General features: G+C 36.8%; 1 protein-coding gene across 3 annotated transcripts in view; it reads right to left on the reverse strand.

The window, feature by feature from the left end:
• Window positions 1-17,486, reverse strand: part of VCL (vinculin) — a 60,355-nt gene that overhangs the window by 20,129 nt on the left and 22,740 nt on the right. For all 3 annotated transcript variants that reach the window (XM_069019335.1, XM_069019337.1, XM_069019336.1), the window contains exons 3-7: window positions 11,468-11,618; window positions 9,462-9,570; window positions 6,916-7,038; window positions 6,496-6,656; window positions 591-681 (exon numbers count right to left, since the gene is read on the reverse strand). In XM_069019335.1, coding sequence (XP_068875436.1) covers window positions 591-681; window positions 6,496-6,656; window positions 6,916-7,038; window positions 9,462-9,570; window positions 11,468-11,618 — 635 coding nt within the window. The remainder of the gene's footprint in view (window positions 1-590; window positions 682-6,495; window positions 6,657-6,915; window positions 7,039-9,461; window positions 9,571-11,467; window positions 11,619-17,486) is intronic.

Below are 17,486 nucleotides of genomic sequence, written 5' to 3' on the forward strand. Positions count from 1 at the left end.
TTGGCTTTGATTGCAGAGGAAGTTCATCTGATAAAGCCTTTCAACATTCAAATGGAACAGGCCTCTACCAAATTTTATTTGCTTGAAAGATACATACAAATGTAAACAAACCCCTTATATAAGAAAAGGTGATTGTAATTAAGAGTATTTATGGCAGATTTTATTATTAGAAATTTTATGTCAAGACTGAAAGAAAAACACTTAAAGAGACTCTTAGGTAAATCTCAAGTTATAAAAATTTGAAAATACAACAGAAGAGATTTTAAATATTAGCCACAGCTGCAATTAAGTACTGTTCAGTTAAATTCCTAAGTTTTTGGGCTTACTGCTGGAATGCAAATTAAGAACATGTATGTTCTACAGAATATATATCTTTTAGACCACTGAGAAGCAGCAAAGCTTTCTAGGTCATTAGACACAACCTGTTCAATACCCAGTATCTAAAGAATGGAATAAACACAGGCTCCTTCAGAATGATCCACTATGTAAGGGTTATTAATGCTTAAAGACAATTTTGTCTTAAACAACAGAAATAATAAGGCCTTCAAAAATCAAAATACTTTACGCTGTCACTTTTGTTTAAATATTACCTGGAGGTGCATTTGGATCTCTCAGCCAACCTTTTGCCTGATTCATCTTTGAATCTATCAAGGCTAAAGCTCTCTTCATGGCTTCAGTGTCCTTTACAAAAAAGAAACCAGCAAAATGATTCTCAAAACAAAAAATCAAAGCACAAGCAATCAGTGCAACCCAAGCTGACAGAAGTTCTATAAAGCAGAGACTACTTATAAAAACACATTCATATAAGCAGCTCAAAACCCACTTTCAAACTAGCAGGTCATAATTGCTTCTTTCCAGTTAGAACAGACATTTTCATTTCACTCAAAATGCAAAAACTATGCATGCAATTTTAGTGATTTTTCTATTTCTTCATTTACTAGTGCTTTAATTTCTAAAGTTGGAGCTCTAATAAGCAAACATCTTGGAGTTAGTTCCATTTTACATCATGGCACATAGAAAAGTTATAATGTAACTGGAGTAAACTCTCCAGAGATGGAAATTTCCCAGTGAATTTTATTACTTATTCAGTGTAAGAGGCTGCACATCTGCATTTTTGACCTGCTCTGCTGCTTAAAATCAAACAGTTACTGTTTACAGAAAAATAAGACTACCAGCTAATTTCTGAAAGTCTCAGATATGGAGTTGAATGTCTTTAGAGATAAACACACATATTTACATGTGACTGTTTAAAACCCTGAACTCCTCTGCCAGAGGCATCAAAGAAGCTGTTTTACTAGTATGCCACTACTATCCAACACCTCTGGCTGCAGGAGAAACAACCTCCCAATTCTGATTTCTCTGCACACTGTTCATTGTTCATGTGCCATCTCTCCACTAGAGGCCACAAGTTTTCCACCTTACATAAACGGCAGGACAGTGAAAACAGTAACAAGTACCTACATAAAAAGTTGTGGAAAAGCCAAAATAGCTTTTTATCATGGAAATTATTTGAAATGCATCTAACATCCCATGATTGGTATATAGATGATAAAAACAAGCCTGGCTCTCACGCTGTCATCTGAATCAGACCGCCCACATTCAACCTTTTGAATAGGAGCTTACTACTATCAGTGATCAGTATCTGCTATAGCATGTGCTGTCCTGACAACACTAAAGAAATCCCACATTTTTGTGGAGTTGCTCATTCTGCATGTTTAGTCTCAAAGATACAACACTAAATATTCTGGTATTTTTATTCAGGCATGTTGGTCTGTCAGCTATTCATAAGGTGCTAGAATACAATTCAGCAATCAATTTTATAAAATGCCATGCGTCACTGTTGAATATTTTTAAAGGTTCTTGAATCCCAGCCTGAGAGAGAGTACCAAAAGCAGAATTATTTTCACCTGGCTGACTAAATCTCAAATCTAGAAACTGCATCTCAGATCTTAGTCAGGAGCTGTTTAAAAAAACGTCCAAAACATAGGACATGCAGCTAGGGGTGGGAGATGGGCTCATTATTTTAAAAGTCATCTTCTCAATAGCTTGAGAATTGTGTGTTTAATGTATGATAAGAGACAAGTAAGTATTAATGGAATTTTTCAAATGTATATCTAAGTCTTACTACCTATCAAAGTAGGTGTTACTGTTTTCTGTTGTTTATATCAGGCTGAAGCCACTTTAGTTTGAAATGAATGGTCTAATTCAGGCCTGTCTACCCAGAAATAATTTGAAACAACTAAATGAATTTTTTAAAAGGCAACAGATGTTTCTTATTGTGTCAATGAGATGATAGGTGTGGGTGGAGAAAAGAGTGTTGGGAAAACTGTCTTTGTCCCTCCCTTTTTACTCTCACAGGCTTTTGTGTTGTCTCAGCTGCCCGCAGGGTTGCAGTTTCAGCAGAATTATATAGAAGCCTCTGAATCTAAAGTCTAACATCTGAGGACAAGATCACGGGTGTTCCAGCTTTTGCATTCATGAATTTGTAACTGCCAGCACTACCCAAGCAGCAACAGGATCCATCTGAAGTTACATAACTGGATTGTTCTGCAGGGTAAGTCCTGCTACCGTGTGTCCCATATCTGCATTCAAGTTGGCAAAACACCGTCCCCTTCTCCTGTTTAAAAAAGCCTGGTGAAATCCTAGCATAGCAATTGAAGTGTTTCAATACTACTGCTCTTAAAGCACCAATTTCCCATCTTCACAACCCAAGGAATCCCTCTCAGCTTCAGCCTGATGAGGAGTTTTCACTGCAATGAGCTGAGTAATGCAATAGAAAACTAGAATGCATCCTTAACTAGGTTTGCTGGTACAGCACTTTTGTTTCTGCCAGAGCTGTGTCTCGTGTCAGATACTTGGCCACCAACAAAGGTGTAGCCATACTGAAATGTCTGGACTTATCCAGCAATTCAGGTTGTTAAGAAGGAAGACAAAAGCAGAAACAGTCAATCTAAGAAAACACAGCAACTTGCTCAAGGTCTCACTGCTTCAAAGTGTCTTGACAGTCCTGATTTCTGTAGCTGTTTAAATACCTTATTCCTCCCTAAACAGTTAAATACGTTTAAAATGTAACTCGTTGGGATTTGCCAACAGAATATCAGTTGCAAGCATGAAACTTTTTTTTAAAAATCCTACAGCTATCCTGCAAAAAAATGTTATATAGTTTAATCAGCAAAAATTGATTCCTTCCCTCCTTTCACTGCCAACAGTTTCCCTGTTGGCAAAAGGAATTTCATTAACAAAAAATCAGCACTACTACATTTTCAGAAGAGATAAACAATTTCAGTTAACCAAGTTAAACAACTCGGGCAACACTGTCTGAAGGGAAAAGAGCAAGTTGGATTTTTTCCAAATCAATTCCTAAAGCAAATATTATTTAAGACACTTTTATGCATCATTTCTGCCACTACCAAGAATTTTGAGCTTTTTCAGGGAGCAGGTGGTATTGGCTCTGCTATGCAAAAGAGCAAAATAAATCCTACACAATTCCTTGCTGGATGTAGAACACAACCTCTGACTCAATAAAGTGGTCTAGTCTAAGGATATCTGCATTTCATGACCAAAGAAGGCAATGTTGGAAGAAATAGGCAAAGCCAGTGTTCTGGCAGGATAGATAGCTTAGTCACCATTCAGGGTTCAATCCTGCAAGATATTAGATATTCCTCAGCTTTTTACAGCTGTTAGCTCCCTCCAATTCCATGGAAGATGTCTGCATTGAGTATTACTTCAAATTTATTTAAAAATAAGCACTAATAATATACAAGAGAAAATTAAATTCCTCTTTAAAATGAAAAATTCAAAGAAGAAAGGTTCAAAGCTATGAATTAAAGAAAAGGATACATTTTTTTCCCCCCAAGATTCTGGCCAAAAATAGCATTTCAATTCTAAAGCACCATACTATTTTTAAAATCCAGTGTAAGCAGAGATTATTGCAATCCAGTAATAATAATGTGCATTCCAGAGTCTAGAAAGACCAACAAAATAGTTTACCTACAACTCCTACAACTCCGGCTCCATACCTTGTTCATTCTCCACTATCTCTAGACAGATTGTGATAGTTCAAGGTATAAATAACTCAAGATAGAGTAATAAACATAAAATAAAATCCAACATCAGCAATAGCATGTACTACACAGATAAAAATTCAAGGCTGGGCATCCCCAAACATCTTACTTTATTCCAGAAAAGCATGGGGAAAATCTTTCCTTAGACCACCAGGCACAACATGCATGCAACAGTGACCTCAACTACAACTCAATAGTTCTTTCATCTCCCTCCCGGCAAAAAAATAAATCAATTGTTAGGTATGTGTGCAAATACAGGGTAAGGTCTGTAAAAGGTGGCCACTAGCAAACTAGTTTCTGCTTCTTCATCCCACTGCATTTTTCAATTCAAATGCTTTGTCATCACTGTTTGATTAATGCCCAGTGCTACAGTTCCAAATCAGCAGCATACCTTAATTCAAAAACAAAATGCAACTAAAAAGTTTTTAGTTCAGAACAGAATGATACTTTGATTATAATAATCCACACAACATATTTATGCGTTAAGCATAACGACCAACATTTTCCAATACCAACTATTTTCTTAATTAAATCCTTTATTAATCTGCCTCACTAGCAAGATGATTAAGAATTTCCTGAAGCTAAATTGCCAACTGTTTGCAAGAGACATTTTTCTTTACCACAAAAATTTCCAAATTTGTTGTGCGAAATAAAATTGTACTCCTATTTCATAAAATACAGGAAAGCTTAAATCCAAAAATAAAACTGAATTGAAAAAGCAACCATACAAGACTGCAGTTTTAGGCCTAGACCTAAAGAACACAAGCCATCTAAACCGAAGGCAGGCTGTGGGTAAAACACTAAGGAACAGACAAAATTCCTGACTTAATAAAGCTTTCTGGCCATGCAGAAAGCTCATTCCTGCCTGACTGGACCCTTTATTTGTCACTACAGAGACTCGTAACAAATTAACACAAAAGCATTCAGCAAGAATGTGCTGTAAAATCTTGCCCTAACTCTAATCAGATTCAGAAAGAGTCTTAATGCAGATCAGCTTGCAATTACCATTCTTAGTGACAGCCAATTCACACACAGCTAGACAGAGCTGTTAGGATCCTTTTAAAACTTTGTGTGTATATATGTAAGTAGATATGCCAGTGTCACAGCTGGAACACGAAGAAGTTGCACAGCACACAGTCTGCACACAGCACAAAATCCCACAGACATGCTTTTTTGGGGTTTAATACAAGGTACAGGTGGAGGGTGTGGAAGAAAGCTTACCTTCTAAAGGTGATAAAAGGGTAAGAAACAGGACAACAAAAACAAAGATGCATACAGTAGTCATAATAAGGAAGTGATAGTGACAAAATAACTCAAGAGGCAAACTAAGGGTCAAGTGCCAAACAACATAGTCCAAAGTGATTTTATGTCTTGGTTATATCAATGTTAGATTTCCTGCAAGACTGTTTGCTAACTAGTCTGGCTTCAGGTCTCAATAAATTTTTTGTTATTTGTTGCTCATAGCCTTAACCCTTTAAAAAAATACCTTCAGCAATTTACTTCCAAGTACTCAAAAAAAAAAAAACTTGTCAGGAATTTCAGTTAGGCAGCTGCATTTATTTGTAAGCCCACAACACTTTTATGATCCTGTCAGACCTGCTTTAGTCTTCTAGACATTTCACTAGCTTCAGCATCACTTCAGAGCAGCACTTAGCTCCAGGTAAGTGGTTGCAGTCACTCACACAGCTGAACACTGAGTTGTAAGGAACTGACCCTGTCCATATGCCAGCTTCACAGGCATCACACTCACCCAGAACGCCTGCTCAATCTAACAGATTTCTTTGAGACAAGATGAACACCTGAAATTTACTCTCATATGTCCGGAATAAAAATGAGCTGGGGGAAAAGGAGCAGTTGTTCAAAGAGGAATCCCCCAAAATTGACTAAAATTTCTCAATTCCAAGCCTTCTGCACAAAGAATACAACAGTAGCCTATCTTTTCTAGCAGGATCTAGAAGGAAAATCTCAATCTCACTTAGGAATGCCTAGCTACAAGACCAGTTGAATGTACAGAACAATAATTTTTATACCTAACTTTCCTCTGTCAAAAATGATTTGGTAGGGTAGTTATACATAGGCAAAAAATCCTTCTCTGAGTGGAATTCCAGGACTTCCAAATGATGCCAAAACTAAAGCGTGAACAAATCTGTCTTCTGTTTGACCACTGAGATGCAGTAAACCACTGAACCCCCTTCAAATGACACACTAGTTTAACTTTGCTCATTGAGAGAAAGCTCATTTTGAAAGATACATCAATATCTTTATCTCTGAAGATATTTGACCTTGAAGAGATTATATGATGCAATTACATAGTGTTGCAAAACTGATGCACAAATACATATTTCCATGGTCTCAAAAGCACAAGTTTATAAGGGTAAAACACAGCAGACAAAAATTAGACTTCTATATACGAAGGTAGATGTGAAAATACCTTGCTCGCCCAGGCATCTTCATCCCAGGAAGTGAGTTGCAATACACGAATTATTTCATTTATCTCAGCACTCATTTTCTCTACTGTGAAATTGCGATTTTTCAAGGCCTCTTCTATTCCCTGGCTTTTAGAATTTTTTGTGGTTACAAAAATCTTCATAGCTGTGAAAATACCAGAGATTAGAAAATGGTACATGCAAGAACCAATCAGTGGTTGAGTTGACCTTCTACTGTATTTATATGCAACATTTTTTTTTGCATGGACCATTTTATCTCAAAGAGATTGTAGTTTTAATACAGGAAGCACAGTTACTTGCAACTGATTACAGATGTCGAGGTTATTTTTAATAAACGTAAGACATCAGAACTCCAGCTCAAAACAGTAATTCAGAATGGTATTAAAAAGCAAAGCAAAAAATACCTGAAATAAGTACAGGCAATAGCTCCTTCACTGTATTCATGGAGTTTACCAGCATAACCCTATGTTCCTGGTGAGTTAATTCCTGTTGTCTCTCATCAATCATTTTGGCCATCTTTGTCATTCCTAAGGATTAAAGTAATTGAACATTGAAACACTTGAGATTTCTAAACAAGAATAAGGCATAATGATTGATGAAAACTATATTGAAGTTTAAAAATTTTTTATTAGCTAGCAGCTGTTACTTTAAACACATTCCAGATACTTCAGAGAAGTCATCTATTCAAAACCTAGCCACTATGTAAAGTAGAATGGACTACTTAAAATTCTTGATTTAAAATCCTATCAATAAAATAGGACAATACTTGAAATTACTCTTTTAGGACATGAAGTCATTTAATGAACACTGGAAGCTGATTTAGGATGGGGGGGGAGCATGTCATCTTTTCTCTTAAGATTTGATCCATGCCGTAAGTGAAGGACAGAAAAAGGAAACATCAGGATTTTGTTTGTTTGCTTTGAGATTCTACCAGAGATCAGGAACTGTATTTATTTATACTTCATGTTTGACAGAAATATTTCAGTACCCTAGAAGCCTGAAAAGAATTAAATTTATTCTAGAGCAGATCTATTTTCTGTAGCTAAGACTTGTGAGGTTTACCACACAGTGCACATGAAAACTTCAGACACAGCTTCATAAAAACTTGAGATTATTTAAATTGGTGCTGCTGTGGTCCCACTCCTCCTCCTACAGGATACAAAACTGGAAGGAAGCTGTATATTATTCGCCTGAATTACCTTTCTGCTGGTTAGTATCTTAGGCATCTTAACACTGCTTTTGTGATATCACTGAAAAGTAGTAGGATCCTCACACTGACAGCACAGAGAGGAAAGCTGTGCAGAACCACATTTCCTTTTAAATGACAAAAGCCTTAATAGGTAATCATGTTCCCCTCTCTGCTTCCAACACAAAACCTGTAAGCACTTCCTTGATTTTAAGTGTACCTGCTCATACTCCTATTATTTATATAGTACTGACATGAATGGTCGAGTTCAGATGCCCATTAATAGAACTACAGGGAACAAGGACTACAGGCATTTTGTGGGCATGGGCTGCAAATGTTGAGCAGCAGCCAGCTCAGGCAAAGACAGAGCTTCTACAGCATTCCAGAAGCACAAGGTTCACTATTTATTCAGAATACCGTGAATTTAGAGAAGATTATTTGCAATAAAGGTAGCAAGCCTACATCTCACTCTAAGAAATAAAGACACTTGCCCAAGACTTCTGTCATACACGTGTAACAGCAAATTATGCCTGCGAGGTTCAGTGAAAAGACCCAAATGCTGGTAACTGAGCCAAGCAGAGCAAACTGAAGTTAGGGGAAGTTTCCATTTTAAAGACATGTAAGACAATAGCCACAGAGAAACTGAAAGTGTATATACCAAGTTGAAGAAAAAGTTTCAGGAAAAGAGAAGATTGCCTTTTTTGGTTTATGTTTTTCCTGTTCAAAATGAGACAAAAACTTGAAGGTAACTTCTGATGGGAAATAAACGTTTAGAGAACACTTTACCTCCATATGGAACTTTAAAGTTTTTCCACATCTAGAAACAAGGTCAAGTATACACGTGTTACATAAAACCAGGATAATCTAGAAACATGCTCTGTGCCATGATAGCTCTTGCTCATTTCATTCATCACCTAGCCACATTACACATGTATTTATAAACATAAAGTACTAACTAGATTCACGAGGTTTTTATATAAGCGTTCTTTAGTTCAGTGTAATTTTAATTCCAGCATCTTCCTACACTTCCTGCCACCACCACATCTCAATTTTACAGAATGCTTTTGTTAAATACTTGGTGTTAACTTTTTGTTAACTACTCCATGCTGAAGCTAAAGCATTTGAAATAGCAGATGACGCAGATTAGAGGTAGGTTTCCTCTACAGCAATAAAGAGATAGAGACAGCAGTTCCTCACTTACCAATCACTTCCACCACTGAAAGTGTGAGTTAACACAGTGAAGTAAATGAGTAGTGAAGGAGCATCAAAAAGCGAACAAAGAATTGCTGTAACATCTGGGCTTTTGTATTATACTTCAAGACAGCTATTTCTGCAACCTCATTAAGATGTTAATATATGACATATAGATTACACTATTCCAAGAAATTCCTACTGGGCTATCTATCTCAGCCAGTACAGACATTTTATCAGCTTAATGGATTTTATATCTGTGAGTGCTTAGCTACACAGCTTTTTCTTTTTTTTTTGTTTTACCCTTACTAATGCATACTTACTTCCTTCAGAGTATAGGAAAAGTATAGTACATATCATCCATGTAGCACATATAATTTACCAACATCATCTGCCTTCTTAGAAGAGACTCTGAAACACAAAGAGTCAGTCTTTCCAATAGAAACTTCCAAAGCAACTGCTTTACCATTGTCCCAACATTCAGAACTTGGGTGAGGAAGGTGTTGGAGGGAAAACAAAGTAATGGAAAAGACTACACTTAGTATACTTATGAAAGACTGGAGTAAACCAAACCTGGCCCTAAATTCTTCGTGTAAGTCACCAAATCCTCCATTGTCTCTACCACTTCTGCCACAGTGAGATATTCCAATATTCCTTTGCAGACACGGATGATTTTACGGACCTGAAAGAGGAACATGCCATTATTCCTTAGGTAAAGCTAAGTTACGCTTGAATTAGAAATGCAAACCTGTTATTAGAACCGTTTAGTTACAGCATTTGCTAACATGACAAATGGGCAATCACAAAAGGCTGAGATACTGTGTAAATTACCCAAAATGCCATGAGTCAAGTTCCGTAATGACAAGCCAATATTTAATCAGCTTTCCACTACTCAGAAATGCAAAATCCTACTTCCAGTGTTTTCATGTTGAAAGGTAAATGAAGGATAGCATTGAGAAAATAGGTTAGAAAGAACTTCATCTATGTATGCTGTCATGCTTGAAGTTTTTATTGCAATTTCATCAATTAAAATATTTAACTTAAATCACAAAGCAAAACTACCTAAAAAGCAGACTTCAAGCTTTCAGAGGAAGTATCATTCACCATACAGCTTTACATATGGATAAAGCATTACTCAGCATTCCAGCAGAGAAGACAGATCCAACACCTCAAACTTTCCAGAAAAATCTGTGAAGGCTGTACTTTATCTACCTCTGGACCTCTGCCTCAGCTAAACTTTTTCAGTTCACATTTGATTCCAAAATAATTCTGTCAGTACATCTTCTAACCTCCTGAACCACGTAACTTCTGACATCACTACATAAAATTCTTATCCAAGAGCAAGTTAATTAATATTTAATATGTAGCAACCACATGTAGTCCTCAGGACCTGGAACAGATCAAAGCTTCCTCAGAAACTCATTTCAGTTGGTCCCAATGTTAGTTTATATTGAAACACAGGACAGACACATGCCAACTTAAGTACTTGTGAAAAGTCAATCATTCCTGACTAATGTCTTTCTTTTGGCTAGCAAGGAGTTGTCAGGTGAGTTCCACAAAGCATTAACTTCACAAAAGTCAATTCATTTCCTAAACACTAGAAACAGAGATTAGAAGCTATTAACTTCCTTGAAAGTCCTGTAACACTTCTATTAAAAAACATTTAAAATAATGAGAATCAGAACTGCCACAGAGAAATCTCATGGCATTCTCCTCCTTTCAGAGGAACATGCTAACAGTGCCATGAGCTGATTAAATTAGACAAGAATACAATGTTAGACCACTCACAACAACAAGAAGAACAACACAATTCCATAGGTTAACAGATTGTTGCAAAATTAGGATTAACATCAGCGTTTCTAACAGCATGAGCTTTATCTCTTCATTGTAGCACGATATTTCTTATCTAGAAATGAGCAAGACTCCACATGCCCAGAAAGAGCATCAAAACTATGATTCGTAACAAAAAAAAATTTTCAAATATAAGACATTTAAGCTTCCTTGCAACTATGGGGGTTTTTTGTACATATGAGGATGGAGAAAAAGCACTTCTGAGTCAGTTTTTGGCTTGTGCAGAAGCCAAAACGTAGCAACTGCTAGATTTATCAGAATACATCTTCTGCCTGACCAGCCAGCTAGTCCAAATTTGTATTACCTCTCATGCCCCAAGGCCAATTAAATTACCTGAGCTAATGAGCCAGACAAACACTTAGAAAGTGGCCTAGGGGCTTTTCAGTGAAGGGATATAGGAAATATAAGGATCAGTAATGGGTGTGGTGAAGGAAATACAGAAAAGCATCAGGAAGATATCAGACAGTTGATGAGATCTGGCCTTTTTGAGCAATAATCACAGGCAACACCTAAACATTATATCATGCAAAAATGCTGCTAACAAAACAGAGCAACAAGTCTAAGCTCCTTCTGACAGAAAGAAATGCAAAATATGCTTCCAATCAAGCTAAAATGGTCAAACCCTTATTAATCTATTCAACAGTTTGGTTCGGCTCATCTATTTAGGGGGACGTTTTAACTTATAACTGTTGTGCAGGCACCTATGTCAGTCATGCTGGGATTCCTACCTCCGCTTCATCGAATGTCAGGAGCAAGTCTGATGTTCCAGAAAGGATTCCTCTTGATCCATCAATGAGATAGTCACGAGCTGGCACTGAATAAGGATCTGCCTGCAGCATCTGGGCTGCCCGAACAAGTTTGGTGCAGGCGTTCTCCACTCTGTGGAAAGCCAGCAGACAACACTTGCTGATTAGCTTCTGTCAGAATGACAGTGGACTTGAGAAAATGTTGGATTTATTTTTAACTTTACCACCTGAAGCATCGCAAGCAAACTGATCATTCTACACCTTTAAGTTTAAAAGGCAGGAGTATTTATTGTATTTATTCTAACAAGAAAGTCACCAGCAACCATACAACCCAGTTTTTCACAGGTCACACAATCTTCCCATGTTTAATGTACCCCTTATAGAGCACACAGTACAGTGTCACTAAGGAGAGCTCCCAACCCAGCAAAATACCTTAACAGGCTTCAAGGACAGGGAACAAAACAATTATTCTTTTAGGACTTCACAATCAAAGTAACTGTTAACTTTTATCAGCCTTGTATAGGCATTGTTATTCAAGTAGCAGTCGCCATTAATAAATATTAAATGACAGCTACACATTAAGACAAAATAACACAGTTTTAAAAAAACCAAGACACCCTGCCCTGCTCTTTGAAACTGTAGTCCAGGTCTTCAGAATATTAACACTCTTAGAAAGAGCATTTAAAATAACCACAAAATGTAGTGGTAAGGTACAATGTTCAAATGCAGCTTGCAATGCCAGATATAAAAGCAGAAAGGTTTAGCAAGATATTACAGTATGTAACTACAGTAACACAAAAGGTACTTCCAATAAGAAAATGAGCTCTGAAATTAGGTTCCATCAAACCATTTAACAATTTTAAAATATCAAAAACTGGAAGACTGTAAATGTTTTGGTTTTGTTCTCTTTAAATTACCTTGTGACAACTTTGCAAAATACAAAATTCAGACTTCCTTTTCATGTTAGCTATGCTACTCATGACTATAGTTACTGACTACACTGTGACTTTCCTCCAGTGTCTCCCATTTCCTTTAAGTGTAGCGTAATACACAGGCTCTGTGCTCGTGAGTGCCAGGTGCTCATTCAATAACATGAGGATCCAACAAACATTGAACACTTTTATTACAACAATGTTACCATCATTTCTGCACGCTTGTCACATAGCCCATTTTCTACTGAACACTTGGATACCCTCTCTTATCATACTTTTAGTTAAGTACTTTTGGAAAGCTACAGTTAACCCATTTTTCCCCTCCATATTCTTTGCTAACACAAATATTAGAACTTTAAGGTTACATCTCAATTTAACCAGTAGAAATAAGACACCCATTACAGGACAACACTTTTGTCCAGAAAGTAAAGTTTTCAGCTAATAGCTCCCTAGAGTAGATCAAATTGGACCAGCTGCATTATCATAACCTGCTCTTTTTCTGAGACATCTGCTCAGCGTATCAGATGGTGGGAACTCATAACTGAGCAAGAAATGCAGAAGGACTTCAAGGCAGAAAGTGGAAATGGTCTGCTCATTACTATGCAATGCACTTAGTTGTATTATCAAAGTCAACTGACTTCACTAAATTAGATTTCCATGCTTGCTTCTCACATTTATTCTTTTCAACTCTGCCAAGAAAGGGATTAAACAAATCACCTATTCAGCAGCTCAGAACTATAGGCTCAGAAATACTTAATTTCCTACAGTTTAATTTCATGGTTATCTGTTTAATACTAATAATTATCTCAAGGCTGGCTTTTTCATTTGTTAAGAAAAGAATTAACATAAATGTGTATTACACCAGAAGTCACCATAATTAATGAAAATAGTGTTTCTAAAGATTCAAAGTTTTCTTTTATAGTTTTTTATGGTTGAACCTCTTAAAGGTAAATTTGAATTTCACTAGTATAACACCTATTTTGTATAAACTTCCCAATGCACTTAAAATACTTTAGGAGTATAAGCTGTGCACAAGGAAAGCACAGTGGTGTCTGAAAATCAGACACACTTCATCCCCTGCAAAGCACACATGCTAGGAAGCAAAAGATTAGGAAAATAAGGTATTAATTTACTTCCATTAAAAAAACCCAACCAAAACAACAACACAAACAACCAAAAACCCCTAAAAATGCAATGAACCACTTGTTCTATCACAGGAATCAAACACGTTCAGAAGCTTCAAACAGAAGTTCATTGCTATGGTGAAGTTTCTAATTTCTGTATTATATTGCAACATAAAAAAACCAACAACATATCTTTATAAAAAAAAAGGTATATGTATTTTTGAGGCACTATTACAATAAAGCTATCTTAACATCAGCCAGATTCTTTGTGGGGAAGACACTGGTCACAGTATTCCTAACCATACTACTTTAGGTAGTCAATCACTTCGTCACTGTTAAATGTATTCCTTACAAAACATGAGGAAAAAAAAATTAGCTTATGCTAAACTATCATTTTAGGTTTTAGGTTTAAGGATTGTCCTCTGCTTTTCCCAGAGTTTGTTTTCCAGTTTAACCACTACAGTTTAGATTACTTGCAGTTCAGAAACATAAAGTAAAAAGTAAATATTTTACATTAACAATGATTTGTTAATACAGGTACCAGCAATGCAGCTACAGCTTGGCTACCAAAAAATGTTAACACAGAACAGCATTATTGCTTGATTTGTTACATGAGCTTGTGCATGCAAGTTAAACATAAATTTTTATTCTCAGTGTAAACAAATAGTGTAACGCCATTCTTTGCCTAGAGACTGCAGTTCTTCCCTTCTTTACAAGAGAAGCTTAACAAGTAAAAGGAACATATTGCAAAACATCTGATGTAAATTATATGCATTACTCATACTCCCTGGTGATTAAGACAATTAAGATAAAGAACTCAGCATTTTTTAACTCTAAGTCAACAGTTCCAATGTGGTTTATGTCAGTAGCAAGTGAAGGGATGCATGCTAGCTTTTCAGCAGCCAACAAGTTATTTTGCTGCACCATCACCCTCCTACTGAAAAGCTTTACAGATTACCATAATATATATTCCTTATAAACCCTCAATGCCAATATCAAGTCTTTCAAAAGAATAAACAGATCTTTTCTCCATCCTCCAAGACTGGTGATCCTTTTGAATGGTGGAAAGACAAACAGGGAATGCAGTGCTAGTACATGTGTACTGCTTCTTACCCATCGTCCATGTGCCAGTACAAATTCTGCTGGAGCACTCCCTTAAAAATGAATGCCAGTTCCTGAATTAATGCTTTAGAAACAAAAACTCCTTCTCAGGAAAACAAAACCAAAAAAAGACCTTCATCTGTTTCAATTCTTGCATCTAAATTCTGTCCTTTACAGCAGTAAAAGGTAAGGCTCCCTTTGCAGCTCACCTGTGACTATCGCTTGTCCCCATAACCAAGATACCCGTGACAATATACTCCCCATGTTAACAAGAAACTGTTAACATGTACTAATTCATTTTGATATAAACTCGAGATTAACAAAAAACCTACAAATGAAACATGTTATCATTTATAAAAGCCATTGAACATTCCTAGCTCATGTTACTGCATCTAGGATAGTAAGTACTATGTGAAGTGGGCATCATTACTACAACAGATAGCTTTGGTTCCCTTTTTATTTATATCATTGCTCACGCAGATATGAATTGCTGCAGAAAAAGTTCTTGCACCCAGCATAAAGTGGTACTATTCAGCAGTGCTTGTATCACATTTCTACAGTAATTTAATTATTGAAGTCTTGCACACTTTGCTACATTTTGATCAAAGGCTGAATACAGTACAGCAATTTAAAAAAATCTCTCTCCTTAATCCCTTACTTGTCTAGGTGAACAAGAAGCTGGAAATTAACTAAAAATTCCCCACATCCTAGAAAATTAGCACAATCAAAATTACGTGTTTGCATACAGTTAATTAGGAAGCAAGAAAAAAGCTTTGATCTTATCGCATTAAACAAACACTGCCCTCAAAAAAATCGAACTCCTCTACAACCACACAAGATCACACAGCAGGAACACAGCATATAAATACTGTAGTGGATTGTATCAAAGGCCCATTTAGCTCAGTATCCTGTCTCCAAAAGTAGCTGCAAGTAAAAGCCTAAGGAAGGTTAAGAACAGGATAAGCATTTATCATACTTCCTCTAGGCACTCTCCCATCCTTCAACTATTTTCAGTTCTTGGGACTTCCTGCAGTTTGTCTATTTGATAACCCACAATGGATTCCTCTAAGTACTTAGCTATTAACCTCCAAACCCACATAAGGAGTTTTAACAGTACACAACTAGCTGTACAAAGAATCTTCCCTACTGCTGGCTTACAAACTGCTAGCTTAAAGTAATTCCCCTATCAAGTTCTGCACAGGAAAAAATACAAGTTTTCATCTTCTCCATGCAACTCATACCTCCTTAGACATTGTCAGGGCCTCAATCCCCTCTGTCACTTTTCCCATGCTAAGGAGTTCTGGTCTACTCAGCTTTGCCTCATACGGAAGTAATTCCATGCTTTTGTTCTCCAAGCCCTTCTAAGTGCTTTTTCCAGCACTACTACAGCCTTTCTAAAATTGTGTGACTACAAGTACATGCAGTATTCAAGCTGTGGAAGAAAAACATACCGTGACATTTTGATCTCTCATTCTGTGACGGTAAACCTAATAATACTTTATTTACTTTTTGACCATTATGACCAGGTAAGGATGCTCTCACCAATGCATAACAGCTCCAAGACCTTGCTCACTACTGGAAATGGTCGGTTCAGTCATCCTATCTGACATTAGACCTGCTGCTCTCCCAAGTGTGCATAATTTCAGGTACTTAAAAATAATTTAATCCACAGTTAACATCAAGTCACTTCAATTAATAAGGTACTGTAATTTCCCAGAGTCATCCATTAACCTCTCTGGCCTGCATAAGACATGGGGTCATTCATAAATACTTTTGCCTCACAAGTCATCCTTGTCTCCAGAGCATTTATTAACATGGTGAAAAGCACACCCCCAATCAAGAGCTCCACAGCCCTATTGATTTCTTCCTGCCATTGTCATGGTTAACCATATACTCTTCCACTTTGAATTTTCTCTTTTTTTATACAAAAATCTTTCTAATTACCCTGCAGCTACTTCACTTTCTTAAAAGCCTCTAGACTGTGCCAAGTTTAGAAATCAGTGTGTACTGTATCACATGGACTACCCTTCCCCCTGTTTGTGATATTTCTAAGAATACCAACAGATTTAGAAGGGAGAATTTCCCTCCACAGAAACACGGTCAATTCACCCAAAGCACACCATAGATAGGTGGGGTGTCTCTCTTTTCTAATACAGAATTTCTAATCATTTGCCCCAAAAGGACATCAGACCTCTACATGTCCTGTTCCCCAGAAAGTTTCTCAGGTTGTAGCATCACTTTGATTGACATACTGGTGGTCTCAAGTGGCAGACTACTTCACTAGTAATTCAGCTATTTCATTCCTGAACTCATATGCTAATACCACCCGGTCCTAAGCATTATTTTAATTATTCATTTTGTCAACCTACAATGCAATAAACTAAATCCATCTTCACTGCCTACCATAAATTTTCATTTTAGACATCACCTCTCTTCCTCCTTTTACTATTTTCCCAGTTGTCTCAATGTTTTCTTGTTTTTACTGTCTGCTTGTTTGGTGTTTGGAAATAACAGTAAAATATTCAGTAATTGCATATACACTGGACAACACTAACAAAGAGGTTACCATAGGCAGTAGACGGCAGAGGAAAGTCACTTCAATAGAAGTCTGTCAGGTGGCAATAAGGAGCTTGAGAATTCCACAGCAAGGTGGGATGTATCATTTTTAAGGCTTAAGACAACAGAAGGAGAAAGTCAGTTGTCCTTTACACCAAGACACAGAATTAAGAATGCCTGCTGTAAGTGGACTTACTGTCTCTACTACACTGTCTGCAGTAAGTCACAGCTCTTCACGTGCCTTAGATTTCCAGGCAGTAACTCTATCGGCTGCCTATACTGACAAAT

Source organism: Aphelocoma coerulescens, chromosome 6, assembly GCF_041296385.1.
Source record: "Aphelocoma coerulescens isolate FSJ_1873_10779 chromosome 6, UR_Acoe_1.0, whole genome shotgun sequence".
NCBI classification, from domain to species: Eukaryota; Metazoa; Chordata; class Aves; order Passeriformes; family Corvidae; genus Aphelocoma; species Aphelocoma coerulescens.